General features: G+C 35.8%; 4 protein-coding genes across 6 annotated transcripts; 3 read left to right on the forward strand and 1 right to left on the reverse strand.

Moving 5' to 3' along the window:
- Positions 1 to 415: 415 nt before the first annotated feature.
- On the forward strand, positions 416 to 1,519 carry LOC114363510 (CDGSH iron-sulfur domain-containing protein 3, mitochondrial-like). Of its 3 annotated transcripts, none has more exons than XM_028319243.1 (3): positions 416 to 582; positions 731 to 906; positions 1,166 to 1,519. In XM_028319243.1, exons 1-3 carry the CDS (start codon positions 541 to 543, stop codon positions 1,281 to 1,283), a joined length of 336 nt encoding a protein of 111 aa, XP_028175044.1. In that variant the 5' UTR covers positions 416 to 540; the 3' UTR covers positions 1,284 to 1,519. The 3 variants fall into 3 exon arrangements, with proteins under 3 accessions (XP_028175044.1, XP_028175045.1, XP_028175046.1); XM_028319244.1 differs by having other exon boundaries at positions 737 to 906; positions 1,166 to 1,338; XM_028319245.1 differs by lacking the exon at positions 416 to 582 and adding an exon at positions 634 to 652 and having other exon boundaries at positions 737 to 906; positions 1,166 to 1,338.
- A 634-nt stretch (positions 1,520 to 2,153) lies between these two features.
- On the forward strand, positions 2,154 to 3,193 carry LOC114363504 (CDGSH iron-sulfur domain-containing protein 3, mitochondrial-like). The gene is made up of 3 exons (XM_028319237.1): positions 2,154 to 2,309; positions 2,497 to 2,723; positions 2,935 to 3,193. Exons 1-3 carry the CDS (start codon positions 2,259 to 2,261, stop codon positions 3,068 to 3,070), a joined length of 414 nt encoding a protein of 137 aa, XP_028175038.1. The 5' UTR covers positions 2,154 to 2,258; the 3' UTR covers positions 3,071 to 3,193.
- Positions 3,194 to 6,055: 2,862 nt separating this feature from the next.
- On the forward strand, positions 6,056 to 14,633 carry LOC114363496 (cytochrome b5). Its single transcript, XM_028319228.1, has 4 exons — positions 6,056 to 6,074; positions 9,883 to 10,045; positions 10,355 to 10,465; positions 13,371 to 14,633. Exons 1-4 carry the CDS (start codon positions 6,056 to 6,058, stop codon positions 13,444 to 13,446), a joined length of 369 nt encoding a protein of 122 aa, XP_028175029.1. The 3' UTR covers positions 13,447 to 14,633.
- On the reverse strand, positions 14,197 to 16,202 carry LOC114363481 (apoptosis regulatory protein Siva). Its single transcript, XM_028319208.1, has 5 exons — positions 15,958 to 16,202; positions 15,714 to 15,865; positions 15,506 to 15,633; positions 15,086 to 15,109; positions 14,197 to 14,923 (listed from the first exon to the last, which is right to left on the reverse strand). The coding sequence occupies exons 1-5, from the start codon at positions 16,064 to 16,066 to the stop codon at positions 14,884 to 14,886; spliced, it is 453 nt and encodes a 150-aa protein (XP_028175009.1). The 5' UTR covers positions 16,067 to 16,202; the 3' UTR covers positions 14,197 to 14,883.
- Between the last annotated feature and the right edge of the window lie 2,079 nt (positions 16,203 to 18,281).

An 18,281-nucleotide genomic window follows, 5' to 3' on the forward strand; every position in this document is an offset into this window, starting at 1 on the left:
TCGATTTTTAAAGTCAATAAGTTTAGCAATGATTTACCCTACAACGGGGAAATTTTCAAAAAGCGTTAACACTCTGTCGGCGCGCGGCTTTTTTTAAGACGCTGGGGGTCATGACCTTATGACGTCGCTACGCGTGCCGGCGCATCTCTACCCCTCCCGCGTACCCTCTACACTGCAGTTCGGATTGCCATGTAAGCTTTTTTATTTTTGTAAATTTTGTATTTATTTTTCATGGGGTATTTTTTTTATAATATTTTATGAAAATTATTACACAAATGGAATCTTAACTCGATACCTATTAACACCTTAATGGATCGGACGGTGTTTCCGTTACACATTGTAGAAGCAGCTGAAAATTCATTGATTGATCAGCTGATTTTGACATTGACATATTTCCGTTCTACTTTCTGAAGTTTCAGAAAACCACAAAAACACTGTGTGACGATGTTTTGTGAACATTAAAATTAAGGGTCAGAGGGTAAAAACCATTGATAAAATAACGTTATTTTTGTAAATATTTGTAAAATTCCTCAAAGTGTGATGTTTATCAAAAAGCTGGCTAGAGCTCTACGAAGAAACTTGGTAAATAGATAACCACAATCTATCGTTTACTTTTACATGACTACTCATCATTTACCTACTTATACTCATGGTCGAATAAAAACTTATTAGGTATATTATGTAATTAACTAGTTTTTACCATAGCGAGTAACATAGTAATATTATGTAGTTTCAGGTAAATTATGGGACTAAGCCCGACATTCCAAATGAGGTTGTATCAAAAACAAAACCATACAAGGTGATGCTTGAAATGGGTAAGAAATACAGCTGGTGTGCGTGCGGCCACGCCAAGACAGCGCTGTGTGACGGCACACACAAGGATCAATCCCTCAATATTAAAGAGAGGTAATAACATCTTGTTTAAATCACTACAAAATGATAAACAGCTACTAATTTATTCATAATATTGTCTCATTAAATAAGTCATTATAATCAATATTGATAACTTTCTTGTTTTTTAAAGCTAAATATTTAGCTTAAAATTTATTTACAAGAAAAGCATTGTTGTAATATCCTGAAATTCAAACTTGCTTAGCACTTTAATAATATTATGCTTTTATAATATTTTTCTGTTTATTGTTGATTATTTAATTTTTTTTTGCAGGCCCATTAAATTCTCAGTAGATATGTCTAAGGATTATTTTCTGTGTACCTGCCGAAAAACTAAAAATATACCATTTTGTGATGGTTCACATAAAACAATTAATGTTAAGAACCAATAAGTTGAAAAACATTTTTAAAATCATCATTTTGATGCAAAAAAGCTCCCATTTACGACGCCACAGTGTAGTATAATTTGCTTGATTGCTTTTATTTTAAAGCCTTCATTAGTTGTTGTAAAATACTTAGATTAAGTTAAAAAGTGTTATTAGATTTATATTTTTATCTTATGTTATTGTTGAAATAAACCTTGGACTTTGAAATATAAGTTTTTTTAAGAATATTAGTAATTTGGAACCCCTCGCTAATAGTACGAGAGCCCACGACCAAAATTATTGTCTCATAGCAATACGGCCAAAACCGCATCAAATCGATAGATACGATTATCCTGAACTCGAAAATACCAATATCAGACATTTTCCGCGTAGCGTTTGATCTGACCGAATTTTCAAAATTGTCAAAGAATTTTACCGAACTGCATCATAGCAATATGTCTGATTTGCAGACTGTAGTTGAATGATAGTTCTGAGATACCGGAAACATTATTTTCAGACGTTAGTGGTGTAGCGCAAACCCGTAAAATCACTTAAAAAAATAAAAAATGAGACAAAAAAAATGTCTCATAGCAATACGTCTGAAAATCTTTTTTATTAGTAAATTTTGGTTATTTGATGCGAACAAAACAATTTTCAGACGGAAATGTGAACGCATTAAATTTTGAGACCGTTTTGAAAATGTTAACAAATTTTACCGATCGGTATCATAGCAATATGTCTGAAAATTGTTGGACATGATAAAATAAGTTGTCCACATGTGCAAAANTTTCACTCAAGTTTTGTTCCAACTTTGCCCTCCATTTTTATCTGTAGCTTTATGACTCAAACTCACTCCTTTAGACATACTCTCTAATGATCTAATCTGTGACTCACTCACTTGACAGCTGTCACTGTCACGAATGTGGTCACGAAAGAGCGATTTATTAAATTTGTATTTTCCAAGTTATTTACACAAATAAAGAATATTTGAAAACAAAAGTAATGTTTACTACAAGGCTTATTCCAACACTCAAGCCATATTCCCTTCAAAAGGTATTTGATTGATGTTTTTAATGAACATAAGGTTAAAACTCTCCAAAGTGATTTTTCGATTATTTTATTGTTTTGATAATTTTCAAGCCTTATATTAGCTTTTGAGTTTATATATATGGTATAAGTAGAATAATGATGGGGCTTCCAAAGGTCAGATTAGATTTTTTAATATGTTTTCATGTTGTAGGTTAACTATGTAACAAAAGCGGCCAAGCCGGAGATTCCGAAGAATCCGCTTCGCGATGTTTACTCGGCGTCGAGCCAGTCGAGCAACGGCATCGTGTATGACCGGAAGCCGTTCAAGGTGACTCTGGAGGCCGGCAAGACCTACAGCTGGTGCCTGTGCGGCCGCTCCAAAAACAATCCGCTCTGTGATGGCACACATAAAGATATCTACCTCAAAGTCACGCAAAGGTATAATATTTATATACTAGCTTTCCGCCCGCAGCTTCGCCTCGGGTTTTCCCAGCTAACTTCTCGCTGTAAAAACCATCCTTGAACTTCAACAAACATTAAAAAAAAGGATTGGTAAAATTGGGCCAGGTGTTGTTGACTTATGCGATTACCAACACATTTTATTAGTTATTATTTCTCAAAATTATTTACTAGCAATATTTTCTTTCAGGCCAATTAGATTCACTGTGGAGAAGACAAAAGAGTACTGGCTGTGCAACTGCAAGCAAACCAAGAACAGGCCCTTCTGTGACGGCACACACAAGTCCAAAGAGGTGCAGGAAGCCACCAATGTCAAAGTGGGCTAGCATGCATTGCATAATTTAGTAGAATTTCTTTTAAGACCTAATGTATTAAAAGATCATCCTAGTGCTTAATTTATAAAATAGATAGAATATTGTGAAGATTGTTATTATATTGTTAAACATACACATCTGTAATGTTATTTGGATCCTGTGTTAACAGCAAAGCAAGTAATATAGCCTGTGTTGAGCATTGAACAAAAAAGGGATAATCTTTGGAGTTCAGAAAGCTTTCAAATTTTGAAATAAAATAAAAGCTCCATAGTCATAGATCCCCAAGTACTACCTGTTGATATTAAACTAATTTATGAGATACCTAGGTACTTTAGTTTACCAATTATTAGCCTATAGTTTTGGAGCCTTATATGACGAGGCGGTTGAGCTCTTACATGGAGAAATCATGGAATTTGTGACCTATAATGACATTAATGACCTAAGTGATTGTTTGCTATATTTCAATTTTTTTATATTTTTTAATATTAAAGTGATACTTATCAAGTATTAGTATAAGAACTTAATTATTGCTAAATTATCAAGAATACAATTATTTTTTACATATTACTAGGTATTTGCATTAACTTATTTATATCGATTATTCAATTGCCTTCTAATGTATTAATGGCCAATGGCCATTCTATTAGAATACACATCACTAGCGGTTACGTCAAATTTGACATCGTCAATAGCATAGAGAAAAGTAATACATAGGAAATAGAGAACCCTCTCTGTCAAATTTTTGAGCCTACTAATTGACAGCCTGGTGTTAAATTCGCTGTACTTAACCTACGTACGTAACGCTCACATACACACATAGTACACGCACACATACATACATAAAGTCCACGCACACTAGGCCCTCATAACCTTCAAAGAATTATTGTTTTTATGATGTACAATGTAGAATTTTNTTCCTATTGTTGATCTCTTTATATTTGATTTTTAATTAAACTATTCAATTGATCTCACAATATTATGTTCAGAACATGTAACTTCATCTTGTCAAACTAGAATATAAAAGAAATAAAATTATTTTTATAATAATTTGCAGCATTTTTATTTACTTACAAACAGTCGACCCGAAAAACCCGAAAAACCCGAAAAAACCGGTTTAGTTCGGTTTTTAAAAATAAAAACCGAAAAAACCGGTTTTTCCAAACCGCTCGGTTTTTGCATGCCCTATTGCACAGTCATAACTTATGGACACTGATTGCTTTTGATTCACTGCTAATAACAATAATTGTGGAAAAAATATTCTTTTTCTGTTGCTTGTTATTTTTAAAATAGTTGGAATTGTACATAAGATATTACACAATTTATTAATCCGACACTACAAGTAGGTACATTGGTGATAAGAGGTCATGGAGATAACTGTGGAGTAGTAAGTAATTAACATGAGCACTTAGTGCTCATTGAACACACTGATTTAGGACCTATTGTAATTATAGTATAGAATAATTGTTTATTTGCATAAAACATGGTATACAGTAATAATAATAAATATAATAATAGTATGCTAATATCATTCAGTTAATATTGTGAGAAATAAGAAGCAAGTACTTTACTATTAAAGTTATTTTAGTAATAAATAGTACTTTCCTTAATAATGTCATATACTTTTGTGAAAAACATCTTCTCAAAAGCATCTCAACAGAAATGTAAATATCTTTCTGCAAAAACATACAATGAAATAAAGAAGCCAATAATTTATAATATCAATGAAATAATAATTTGTTTTAGAATGTAGGTCACCCTTTTTATGCAGGACAAGGCAAGGATGAAGTCTAGGATGGTACATATTGTCTGCGTAAAATATTTTAATTTAATTGAAATATGTTACAAATAATAATATTGTCATTGAACTTATATCAGCTGCAATATGAATTAATTAATGTTCTAACTCAGTGGTTCTTAACCGGTGGTTCCTGGAGGCATTCCAAGTGGTCCACAAAGACATCGTAATAAACAAGTGACGTGACGTGATGAGTTGAATCAACACAACGCAAACGGCGCACAGTGGGAGAGAAATCGACCTCCCCTTTCATAGGATTATGAAAAAAAAAATAGTGGTCCCTGACAAGACAGAAATTTGGTAAAATGGTCCCTCGTGACTTATAGGTTAAGAACCACTCTAACTAAAGAATACAAGCCTGTTGAAGTTTGAGTTGAGAACAACACTACCTTCCCAATATTTTCAAAATTCAACTAGGTATACCTATTTATTATTATGTCCCATCACTAATATCTTTATTATTATCCTTTTATGATAATAATAATGTTTACATTTATGGCAGACATTGCAAAATAAAAAAAAACATCAGATGACATTAGGGCTAATAGACTTTGAGGATCAAGTTATTAAATTATTTATCCATCTAAAGATAATAAAAACATTATGGGCCTTATTACAAATAAGGTAAACACACATTTTAAACAAGTGATCAAGGCCCTATGAGACAAAGTATTAGGATCTGTTTGCTCTGTTAATTTTTTATTATTATACCTACACATATTATTGCTTTACAACAATATGAATTTTGTTCTGAATTGTATCTTTTTGTAAGAAATCTTTAAATTGCAAGCAGATGTACAGAGACAGCACATTAGACTATTCATTTTTGTTGCAAAATCGCCTCCATTACAAATGCATAAGATCCTTCAGTGTTTAGCTTAATGTGCTGTGGTCTGTACATGAACTGTGTAAGCACATTTTTTTCTCATGTTTGTTAGACTTCAATTACCATTATTGAGGTCAAGTTCAACAGCATAGTCAAGTAATACATATTTTTGGGTCTGAGAGGTCTTGAGAGCCACCACCATTTTGATAGACACAAATACTTATTAGAATTATCTAAACCGGCTGTGATCTAATCAGGATAGAAGTCTGCCATTGACTGTTTTGAAGCTCGAAATTCAGGCTTGCCTCGCGCCTAAGGTGCCTTCAAAGTACGGCATCCCGCATGTGCGCTATACACGCACGCGCCACTGAAAGCTATGGCTGACAAGAACAACAGTAAAGATGAGACTACGTGCGTCATTGTGAAAAAAAAAACCCAGAGATTCGAAAGACAAAGAATACTACAGCTTACGACTTACTACAAATCACTTAAAATATCATTAGCAGGACACATAATTTGTGAACCATTACTTAATTAACCAACCATAATAAATTACTCAATTAAATTCGTAGATAATAAAATCGTTAAAAATAATCGAATAATAATTGATTTATAAATTGGAATGTTAATGTTAATTAAAATCAGAATGATAATTAAAATTTTCCCCCAGCAGAAGTGAAGCAGCCGCTAGCCACCCCCAGGTGACTGACTGAACAAATTAGTTGTTAATACTCTTTAGTGGTCGGTGCCGCCGTGGGCTTCGGCCACTTCACTTAATTAGTTACGCTGCTCTATGATTGATTAGTCATGCATTACGTAACTTTATATTTCCGAAGCAAGAGTTATCCTCTTACATTTTCAAAATATGTAGTAGGTAGTTTAAGTAGGTATTTGTTTTAAATTCTAATAGCCCTCGACGGCCCAACGGTGCCGCGGTGTCGACATCGGACTGCTGGCTGTGCCTGTGATTGAGAACGTTGACAGTTGATCTATAATTAAGTCCTTTTAGACGGATTTAGTAGGAGGATACACTATTAGGTTTCATTTTTGGCTAGAGTTTAAGTATGTGCTTTTAGGTCACCGCGTTAATAGTTACGTTTTTTTTTTCATTTAACAATTTAATTTACATATTAGATTACGTAAACTCGTTAGATATCGGTTTCCGAGGTTTTTTTCTAATGCCAACGTAAGGCGCATCGTCGTCGTTAGCGCGAAGTTGTAGCTTTCTTTTTGCCTGATTGGATCAGACGAATTAATGTTCAAACTAACTAGCAATTACCCACTTTTCATCTTCTTAACGCTCAATCAAGAAGACACATAAACTTCATCTGCATCTTATTAGATCGAATTGTTTGTGATCGTGACTGTGATCCGATATTGGCAGGTTTTATAAAGGAATGTCTATTCACTGCGCCCCTCGGTCGGGGAGGGATGGAATTTCTCATTTAGCGGCGGGGGCAGATATTGAATTATGCAGTCCTGCTAAGTGCCGGCATTCCGGCGCGATTGTCGCTGCGTTTGCGTCACAGCTCACAGCAACTCACGCCCTCGTTCAAATTAGAAGTAACTGACACTGTCGTATTTCTCCATCCATAACTTTGGCTACTTTGCGCAACTCAATGAGACCCCGCCCTAAATAGACAAAAGCAAATTCGTTTTATGCAAGTAGGTACTTCATACTTGAATGGGTTCGGGTTTGGTCCAGAAAGAAAACATTGGGTCATAGGTCATAGCCACCTCCGATCAATAAATGATCGGCGAATGAACGTAGATTATGTGGTCCATTCTGTGTCATCCAAAGATTTAAATTTAACATTATTTAGATTTTCTTCTTATTCTTTACGCTCTTGGCAGAGCGGTCGTGGTCACGTTGAGGCGTTGTTCACATCGGTTGTAGAGGCGGATACAACTCTCCGCACGATCTCCCGCCATCTCTCTCTATTGGCAGACTGTCTGGTGCAGTACTGCAGTCACATACACCGTCTCCCACTGCCGATTTCACTTGGTCGGTGCAGCGCATTGGTGACCTGCCACGCGATCGGGTTCCTTCGACTTTTCCTTGGACAACCAGTCGTTCTATGGAGTTGTCATCCCGCCTTGAAACATGTCCGAAGTATTGCAGTATGCGCGACTATACTACGTTTGATAAACGCTGAGTGACACCGAGCTCCTGGAGTATGGACACATTGGTACGGAACTCTGTCCATGATCCATGTCCATTTTGATTTTACAGCTTTGCAAAATTGCGATCAGTATACTGCGAAGAAAAACAACAATACAAAGTTGGTTTAATCATCGCTCCTATCTGCACTGAAGTCTTGCATAGAAGAATCAATTACCTACCTACAAAACCAATCAATTACGACAAAGGCTATTAATAAACAATCTGATAAGTATTAATCGAGGCTGATAGTTGCTGGTTATAAAGTGATTTCCCAAGTCATCTATCTGTAAGTCATCTGTCTGTCTTTGTTTAATTTAAACATGTTTTTAATTAAACATGATCAACTTATAATCTCATTCGCTCTGCTCAGTTCGGGCTGCTCTCTGAAATAAAAATGCTTTGATGAAACAGACAAAAAATTGTCACCATTAAATTTTATCATTTTGCACGTGAAATCGACAACTTATGTTTAAATCTCAGCGGGCGCGAGTGATTGCGCAAACACGTGGCGGTCAACCACACGGAAACGTGTTCGTGTGACGCAGCGCGCGGACTTTACTGCTGATTTCCTCATGACCGCCGATTTGACCAAATTACCTATGATTATTTTGATTTCATTCTAGCTTATTAAGATTTACCATCATTCACGTAATGGAATAGAATCGTAGTTCGTTCTTAAAACAACTGAAAAGCTAACAGCACAACAAAGTTAAAGTTACGTATGGTTACGTGCATATTTCTAGTGTTTTCTTTATCCACCGCTGACACAGCGTCAATGACAGCGGATAAGATCATGAATGACGCAGGAGAACCTCCATTTTATCTTTAGCTGAAGTCAACTTTTTGTGTATTTCACCTTGACCCAAGTACCTACAACAACAAAATAATACTATGTAATTATGTGCATACCTCACCATTTTCAAGATGTTAACACATGTTTTTAATATTTCCTTTGATGTCCGACAGCAGTTTTTCATCCAATAGTAAGGAATATGGACCCAGCCGGGCACTCGGCCGTGGCCGTGTAAAGAAAACAGAAGAAGCGTGTGTTTGAATTCCGCCGCGGCTGGTTCTATTCACTGCGGTGAACCCACTCATTACACAAGCTTATTTAGCCTACTATGAAGGATTAACAGAACTATTTAAAAAATACAAATATGACTTAATAATTGCCTTGGGCGCGGCGCAGAGAAGATTTGAGGTGGTCGCAAATCGCAATCACAATGTCGCAGGTCATTGCCAATGATAAAGCATTTTACACCCCGAGGTCAGATAGCGATCTAATTTGTCTCGTTTTGTCGCTTTGTAGATACTTGTGACTTGTTAGTGTCTTTTTTTACCTTCGAATGATTTTTTATTGGAGTGATGTTTAATGTTGTTGCTGTGCCTGCGATTTTGTCTCTGCTGGTATGATTTTCCAGTGGACTTCAGTACCTATTCACAATCACCTTCTGTACTCACTTAGATACTTAAAGGCGAATAATTTTTGACACATAAAAAAATCCCGTTCGTAATTATTTTCTAGCATTAATGAGGCTTTTGAAAGGTTGAATTTCAACCTTTAGACCATTCACAGGACAGACTAAGTCTACATTTAAGCGTTGTTTTGTAATAAGGACATTTCGCATACTCAATCGTTTACGAATGGCGCAAATTCGCAAGCATTGGATCTCGAATTGCTTGAAAAATACATCGCAAAGATGAACCGAACCATTTGTGGCCGTGCCAAGAAGTAAAAAGCTAAGGTCACTGGGCCCACTGACAAAGTCAAACAATTCGTCAAGAACCGCACAGATACAGAACTCTAGATTAGATGTTGATGATAATAGCGCGACGATTTACAGTTAACACAATAATTATTGTGGCAGTAAAGACAAAAACCAAACTTGGTTCAGTTTGCGTAATTGTCACCTAAATACGAGTTGTTCTGAAGGACGTTATGTTTAGTAGTTGATTTCTGTTGATTCAATGCGTAATCGCTATTGAAATCGCAGACTGAAAGAAAAGATTCAATTGTTGGCCAACCGACCCGAAATAAGTTTCAAACAGGTTTTACTTTGGCTTGCTTAGTTATGTGAAAACAACAGCTAATGTTATTTTTATACTCCAACAGCACCCGGGCGGAGAAGAAGTCTTGCTGGAGAAGGCTGGACAGGACGCCACGGAGCCTTTCGAGGACGTCAGCCATAGCTCCGATGCCAGGTGAGCTGGATAGCATATTTTCTATCTAGAAATCTTCAATTAGATTAGACGACGTGGTTACTTGGAACTACGAAACACAACGAGCACAAAGTGATCACCCAGAGTACCGTGGAATCTCAAACCTCAAAGATTTTGAAGACGGGCAGCAGAACACTTTTCTGTACCTACCCTGAACTTTTCCTGTTATCTCATTTTCTTTGTCTTGCCCATTTGTTGAAACCAAACTTTTAATCAGAACCTCCTACATTATACGCGCAAACAACGTGTACTTTTCTTATGACAAAGAATAACTGTTATTCTCTTTTCCAGGGCCTTGATGAAGAAGTACAAAATCGGCGAGCTGGTGGAGGCGGACCGCACGCAGAGCAAGGCGGGCTACGACGCCACCTGGAGCAACGACCAGCCGCAGGAGCAGGGCAAGTGCGTACTCGCGTAACCCGGTAGCGTGTAGCGTGCGGCCGGCACGTAGCGTGTAGCGTGCGGCTGGCACGTAGCGTAGCGTGCAGCGTGCGGCCGGCATGTAGCGTAGCGTTCTAGTCGTAGCGCGCTAAATCCTAGGCACAGCTTTGTTCAGTCCTGCTGATGAACAGAACCAATCAATACAATAATGATTATTCACTTGATTGATTATACTTATATTTAATAGATAAAAGGTTATAATAAGGAACTGCTTAGAGTAGGATTTTGCGGTGGGTACTTGTTTCCTGAATTTCATATTTTTATCGGCTATTTTACATGTTTTATTTAGTTTTTAGCTAACTTTAATGAAAAAGAATAATTTACATTCTTATCTGATAATAGAGCCAGACTGAATTAATTAGATAGCGTAATTTTTATGATAACAAAATTTACCGGCTGTTTTCTATTGTGTAGTTTTAAATTTTTTATTAGATGTGTGCCAGACGTTGAGGCGTCGTTAGGCTAGCCAATAGATTCTGTGCATTACTGCGAATACGATCGACAACCCCAGGATGGGAAAACGTTTCACACAAATCAAGCAACCAACCACCAATTTTACTGTTTGTGATCTTGTGAAATGATCAATTCTTTCCGATTTTTGAGCTCACCTGCCGTGACATCGGAATATCAGATGCCTATAACAAAGGACTGTTCTACATTAGGCGTGTTACGGTTCTATGCCGTACGTAACACTTACAGTTCTTCTCACAAACATAACACCTTTCATCAGTTTCATCATTGCCCACTCCTCCATCAGTCTAAGTGAGAAAGAATCATTTCAATATCGCATTCCAAAAGTAAATCCAAATGAGAGTAATGTTTTGTTTACTATGCTCTATTATCAATCGTTTTTCTTGCACTTTTTCATCACCTTTTAGTTTAGGTAACACTTGCACGTAAGCACATGGCTCTGTGTAATGAATAAGCGCTTAAATGATAAATTAGATTGAAAATATGTGTGATTACCTTTTAGATCTGTGTCTTATTCTATTTTAAGCAAAAGCCACATGTATTCTACATGTTTATTAAGTTACATAATATACGATCTCTATTATGTATGAATATTTGGATTAGGTAGGTCTATAAATAAAATTGTTCCTTCATATTTTTGTGTACACTATAATAAGCTTAAAATAGATGCACAAATTGTTTTGGTGCTAATACATAATTTTCTTAGTTTGTGCACATAATTATTTGAATTATTTTTATTAAAACATGCTACAGTTGTCATCTTGTTTAATGTAAATTAAAGTATTTTTATTTATTATTTTTTAGCACAAACAGTATAAAATATAAATCTTTAGGCAGGCAATACATTAGATGTAATAAAAATATTTTCCCAAAAAATAAGTACTGTAGAGATATCGCCTAGTCTATTTCGGTGCTTTGTTTTCTATATAACAAGTATTTTTACGCTAATCGATGTATATTGTGTGTTGATCAATAAATCTCATTTACTGAAAATATTGATTCCTCATTTTATCCGATACCCCTTTTTGGTTTACATTACACAGACCCATGCGCCCTCCATTTTTTCACGTCATGTATGACATAAATATCGTTTCATAGGGTGTAAAGGACACAGTGATACACACGCTAAGTGCTAACCTATAGTGAAATAGGATCATAAATTCAATGTCTCTTTTCCATAAATAAAGATTACCAAACTCTACATTGAAAGGTGTGATCCCTTACACCCTGTACTCTCCATCCTATATTAATCACGTGCATTATATTTATTTTTACTGATAACCCGCATGCAGCACATTTATTGACCAGATAAGGAATTTGAAATGAGTAGGTATCGAGTGAAATACTCGTACGAGCTCGTGACCAGTTGGTGGCGATAACTAACACTGTGGTTAAAATCTAACTACTCATTACAAAAATTTAATATTTGTCATGTTTTATTTTTGTAATGAGGAAGTGTCAGTATCACACATAGTAATTAATTTTTCATTGAAATAAATACCTAACAATTGTTGTTTGTTAAGAACGTTCAATATAACAATAAAGTCTCGAGCTCTATATGTATGTAAATTTGTAAATATTTGCATAATATTGTCAATAACGTGTTCACTGTATGTGTAGGATATATGTAGATAGACAGCACATATCTGATGTCATTCATGCTTAATATTCCTGAATATATTCAGGACATTTACATGCCAACTGCCTTCCTTATGCTGACTACATAACTAACTCTATATTACCTACATACAGCCTGTAGAGACACACATACACACGCAGTAATGTGGAGTGCACGCAAATCTCCGCACACAATATAACCAACCTTAATTCAACCTATCTTTAAATGTAATGTGAATGACCAATGTTCTAATAATCTAATTGGTTAGCCCTGTAGGTTATTTATTACCCCAATCGAATGACGAACCTGGGTCAAATGTTACATTAGCCTAACCAGTATAGTGGTGGATGAATCGGTGGTAAGAGCTGCAGTCATCGAGGTCATGGGTTCGAGCCCATTTTTATGTTTGCAATAATACACAGGGCTTCAGGAACCGACTAGTGCAAACAAACACCAGGAATAAGAGTTCGTTTTAAAACTAGTTGTATATTTTAGCGCTATTCTTAGCAGTTGAGAAATAATTACCAATACAATGTGTCGACATCAATCCAACAAAAGAAAAATGAAAAATATACTGTGTGGGTGTACCATCGGCAACAGTGTTAACTATCCATTGCCTGTCATGTCGTCTCGTTCTATCGCAAAGAGCAAAAACGGAAATGGATAGTTAACAGTGTGGCCGTGTGTTCTGTGGTGCTCCTCACCCTATAATACGTATACCCTTTAACAGAGTGTGGTAGCTGGATATTGTGTGTAATAAGGGCTATGTTTACGCAGCGCGTGGAGCTCGTGGCTGACGCCGCTGCTGCTGGGCATCGCCGCCACCATCATCTACCGGTACCTGTTCGCGTAGTGCCCCGCCCTCCCCCGCCGCCCCGCCGTCCGCGCCCGACCGACCACCTGCAGACAAACGAAGTCGCCTCGCTTCTACTCAGCGCTGTATAGTTCTGAAGCAGAAAGGTTTGGTTACTGAAGTCTACCTTTAATTCTTGGAGCCATTACAGCTAACCGAAAATGTAATGTTTTTGTAAATAGAGAAGAAAGAAGTCGCCAAATTAACAATTATACACAGCAATATACTGCTATAACAAGACATTTTATATGTACACAGTACACGGTACACCCTTAGATTAATCTACGAGTATGTGTGTACTTACAATATTAGAATGTCGTCTATGTACGGTATAGACGACATTCTAATATTGTATTTTTCATCTTTAGCAAGAATTTTTGGAGAGATGCTAATAAATAATAAACTAATATTTTTATGATAGCGCTGGACGTAGCAATCTACATCATCATTCTCCTTTATAATAAAAGTTAGCATAAATGTAATTGAACTTTTTAAACGTCCGTATGAACTACTTGTGATTATTATATAATATTTGAGGGCTGGAGCCGAGTTGCTTAGCAATAATTACACTAAACTATAGCGAAAAATTGGAAATGTAGGTGGCTTGGTGCCTCTGGATGGAAAAGTGCCTCGCGGCGCCAGCGCTTGCGTGGCCGCGCTTAGTTGAAGTATACTATTACATAACCAGTAGAGATAAGCGGACCTATTAATTTAGTTATACTACCCAATAACTTTCTAATGTTAATTTCATATTTATGACTTAAGATATATTTTACGTGCATTTGCACGTTGGATGAGGGTATTATAGGTGCTCTTTTGTGTGGAAATCGCCAGGAGTGTTAGTCAATTATTATGATTCTATGCTGTCTTATAATATTGTTTGATTGTGTTGATATGATATTTTGTACTTTTAGCACAAATCTTTTTTTTGATGTCTGATGGCATGGCACTCTTAATTAATATTAATATGGTACAAGTATGTATTTTTTTTGTTTTTGGTCTAAATGTCAAGTTATACTTTAGCACAGGCGTAGGTTGTGGAGCTGAACATACATAATGTATAAATGTATGGTGGAAATAGTACAAGTGTCCCAGCTTGCAAGCGACGAAATGAATGGCCTCATTGTTGTGATTACTGTTATTGCATATTTGTACTTCAAAGAGCATTTTTTAAATAATTTTATTTATTTTGGGCATTAATGTATGAAATATTATGTTTTCAGAACTGAACAGGCTAAACAATTTGTTATATTTTATAAATAAAAGACATGATGTGTGTAATATTTTATTTTATTTACCAATTATTTTGAGCCTTCTTAGAAAACCTTAACTTAAATAGCTAACAGTCTTAGTAAAATCTTATAAGGTAACAACAAACATTTGTTAAATAATAAATACTATATTTTATTTCAATTTAAAACAGTGCTAAGCACTTCCTCAACCATAGCAGGAGACACATATCTTGGAGCCCTCAGATCTGGAAATATTAAAAGGATTATCTCTTAGATGGTGCAAAATTAGAATAATATTATAAATTAAATAACTGTTACATTACATACCAAGTAAGTATGTAATATTCATACAAAAATGTGATAGCTTTATTTGATCTGGAACCCTATTTGTAGTTTTTCTAACTCACCCTGTAAAGGAGCAGCAAGAGCAATCTGGGGGCACGGCAGTGCCCCCGCCAAGTCGAGCGCGAAGCAAACACTGCCGTACCATCCTTTACTGGAACCATTTCGCCGCATTTTCAGGCCCCTATTTGAGAACCTCTGGATAAGACCAGAACGCAGAAATTTTCGTCATCTAGTAAGCTATAATCACATACTTTAAATCCAAAATTTCAAGTCTGTAGGTCATTTAGTTCCGAAGTTAAGCGAAAGCAAAGTTTCGCATTTACGACACTCACTCACTCACTGATGATCATCAAAATAGAACTAGTACTTCCCATTAACTCAGAGGGCTGAAATTTGGTACAGAGTTAGGGTTTAATGGCCACATAAAGGGAAAACTATAAAAACTAGGAAAATCGAAGATCTGGAGTAACCACATTCATAANTAGAATTTATCGCAGCACTCGCAGAAGTGGCGGCACTCCGCGCACAGCGCCTTGTCGCAGTACGAGCACGCGCTGGCGGCCGCGACCCCGCAGCCGCACTCCAGCGAAACAAGCGAACTACTCTGTGCCTACAAAAACATTCCCATAAATTAATCATTTTAAATACGTCAATAAATAAATATATTTTTTGCTAAACTAACTTATTTACCATTGTTCCGGAGTGGATGAGTGAACCATCCTTCCCAATAAACAACTGTTTCATTTTTTCCTTGCTTTCAGGCACAATGTTAGGAAGTTCTGAACTTTCTTCTATTGCGCACTGTTTCTTAGCGCCTTTATAGAGTAAGTTCAATGTTTTTTCTGAAAAAATACATTTAAAAACAGAGTGAAAACGTAATAATTATTATAAGTAAAAGATTTTTTATTTGTAAACATGTTGTAAACATACACACCATACACTTTTTTAAGTCTATCTTCATTGTTGTTGAACTGCTTTGCGCCAATATGAACTTTACATTGTGGCATGAAGGCATCAGTAAAAGGATTAGTTCTTTTAGCCATTTTTACGAGTAAAACAATAAAGGAAATTAGATTTTCTTGATAAAAATTCAAAAGTAACCTCACATTTTTTACATTTTGACATTTGGCATCACATATTTTCACGATTCAACGTCAGGTGTTTGTGACAGTAGAGGGGGCGCTAATTCCAAATAAAAAATGCATTGACATTTATTATATTATGGGTCGTGCTTACATAAAAAACATACGTGCTTAGTACACACGGCCACAGTGTTAACTATCCATTTCCATTTATGCTCTCGCTCTCATCAAATGGTGATTCTTTGCGATAGAACGAGACGACATGACAGGCAATGGATAGTTAACACTGTTGCCGATGGTACATAAAGGATTTGGGAAAGGAACATGGCCGCCGCACGCAATATAGGCTAGGCAATCAGTCAGCTCAGCAGTCCCTTCTACTACACAAGTGGCAAAATCACAGATAAGAGAGTAGGTATGTGGGCAAAATGTAACAGTTGTAATGTCGAAAGATGGTTGAAATGGTTGAAAGGCCTTTTGAGCGATGTAATATTCTTTGGATTAATATTCTTTGGATGTAACTCCATCATACAAAAAAAAACGCCGGAGCTAAGGCATTTTTGCCACTTTTCTAGGGAGGCAGCTGTCAAAGATCAATAGGCGATCCATGAAGCTAAAGATAAAATTCGAATACCTACTTGAAGCATAACCTATGTATCACTATCTCGCTCTCTGTGGGCAGACTCTCTCTTTCTAAATAAACAAAAAATATAAATTTGCTCAAAGTCAATCAAACTCAATGTAAAATCTTTATTTCTTGACATAGGTATCATTAAATAATAAGTGTATTATACTGGTAAAACGTTTTAGAAAGAAATTACTGTGAAAAATGTTTACAATGATCCAATGTCGGAAATCACGAAATAAACACTTACGCGTGAAATCTTAAGTCACTTCGGGGACAGCACGTACTACCGCAACCACGCACCACAAAATTTTGCACCATTTCTTGTGATAAAACAATGATTAGGTCCTGTACAAAAACATAGTAAACAAAAAAGTAAACAACAGCCATGATGGGCTGGATTGGGCCGATGTTGCCACATGGTACCGATTCCTCAGGAATTGGGATTGTAATTCCCTAATTCGCCAACACATTAAGCCTAAACGGCCGACAATTTTGTGATTTTTAATTTAACTAGGTAAACGTAGTTCATATTTTAATTATTTATTAGTGTAACTTCTGATTTGGTTAGTTAATTGGCTATTTCGAAGAATTTACTAGGAGATTAAAATAGGGTATTTCGCCGAAACAGTAAATTTTCTGTGTCCAGGCAGGCGAACACATGTTTTTTTATATCTATCTGTATAAAACTATTTTTATGAGAAAGTTCATCAAAAGTTTTATTTGTTTTTGCTATTACAATAGCAGAGACTACAAATAATACCGTAGAAAAACTTAATCAAAAGTCGTTTTTCTAATTTCCTTGAAATGTCCATTACTGTTGTTTGCCAAAATGAAGGCTCATTATAACAAATTGAAGCGTAATTTAATTCTTATAGCACTCTCTTTACATTTGAGAAACGTTTGGCTATCGGAAAATAAAAACTTTAAATGTCAAATACTTATAGGAAGAAAATAAAGTGAAGTTAAGTTCTTGTCCAGATCAAAAGTATAATTTCCCTGGGTCTTCGTTTCGACCATTGTTGTAACGAAACGAAAAAACTTAGAATGTAACGCACTGCACCACTGCACTCGGCCATTTCGTCCCAAGAGGCCATTGAGGCAGGACAGCACGTCGTTGATCAGTTTCGCGACAAATCGCATAAATAGGTCCCTCCTTGGGTTTTTGTTTACTAAAAAGTCAATTTCTTTGGACGGTTTTTTGCAACTAAACAATGGATTAATTTTATTGTTTATTTACACAAATGTAGTGTCTGTAGGGGTAAACCCATGATTTAAATAGTAAATGTATAGGGTAAATAGGTTTTTGTCTGTGGTGTCTTTTAGGCATAAATCTAATTTCTTTGGTCCTAATTTCCTTGTTTTCCGTGGCATAAAATGACCTAGGAAATTATAAAAGACCATTAATAATTCGGCGTAAAGTCAAATTTTGAGTATTTCTTTATTGGAATAAGTTTAATATTTAAATTTTAAGAAATAGGTATCAGAATAGATATAGAAAAACTTGTTTTTAACTTTTAACTCAATCTACTGCATTTATCTTCCTTAGTT

This window comes from Ostrinia furnacalis, unplaced genomic scaffold (assembly GCF_004193835.3).
Source record: "Ostrinia furnacalis isolate ACB-3 unplaced genomic scaffold, ASM419383v2 OfSCF7157, whole genome shotgun sequence".
NCBI lineage: Eukaryota > Metazoa > Arthropoda > Insecta > Lepidoptera > Crambidae > Ostrinia > Ostrinia furnacalis.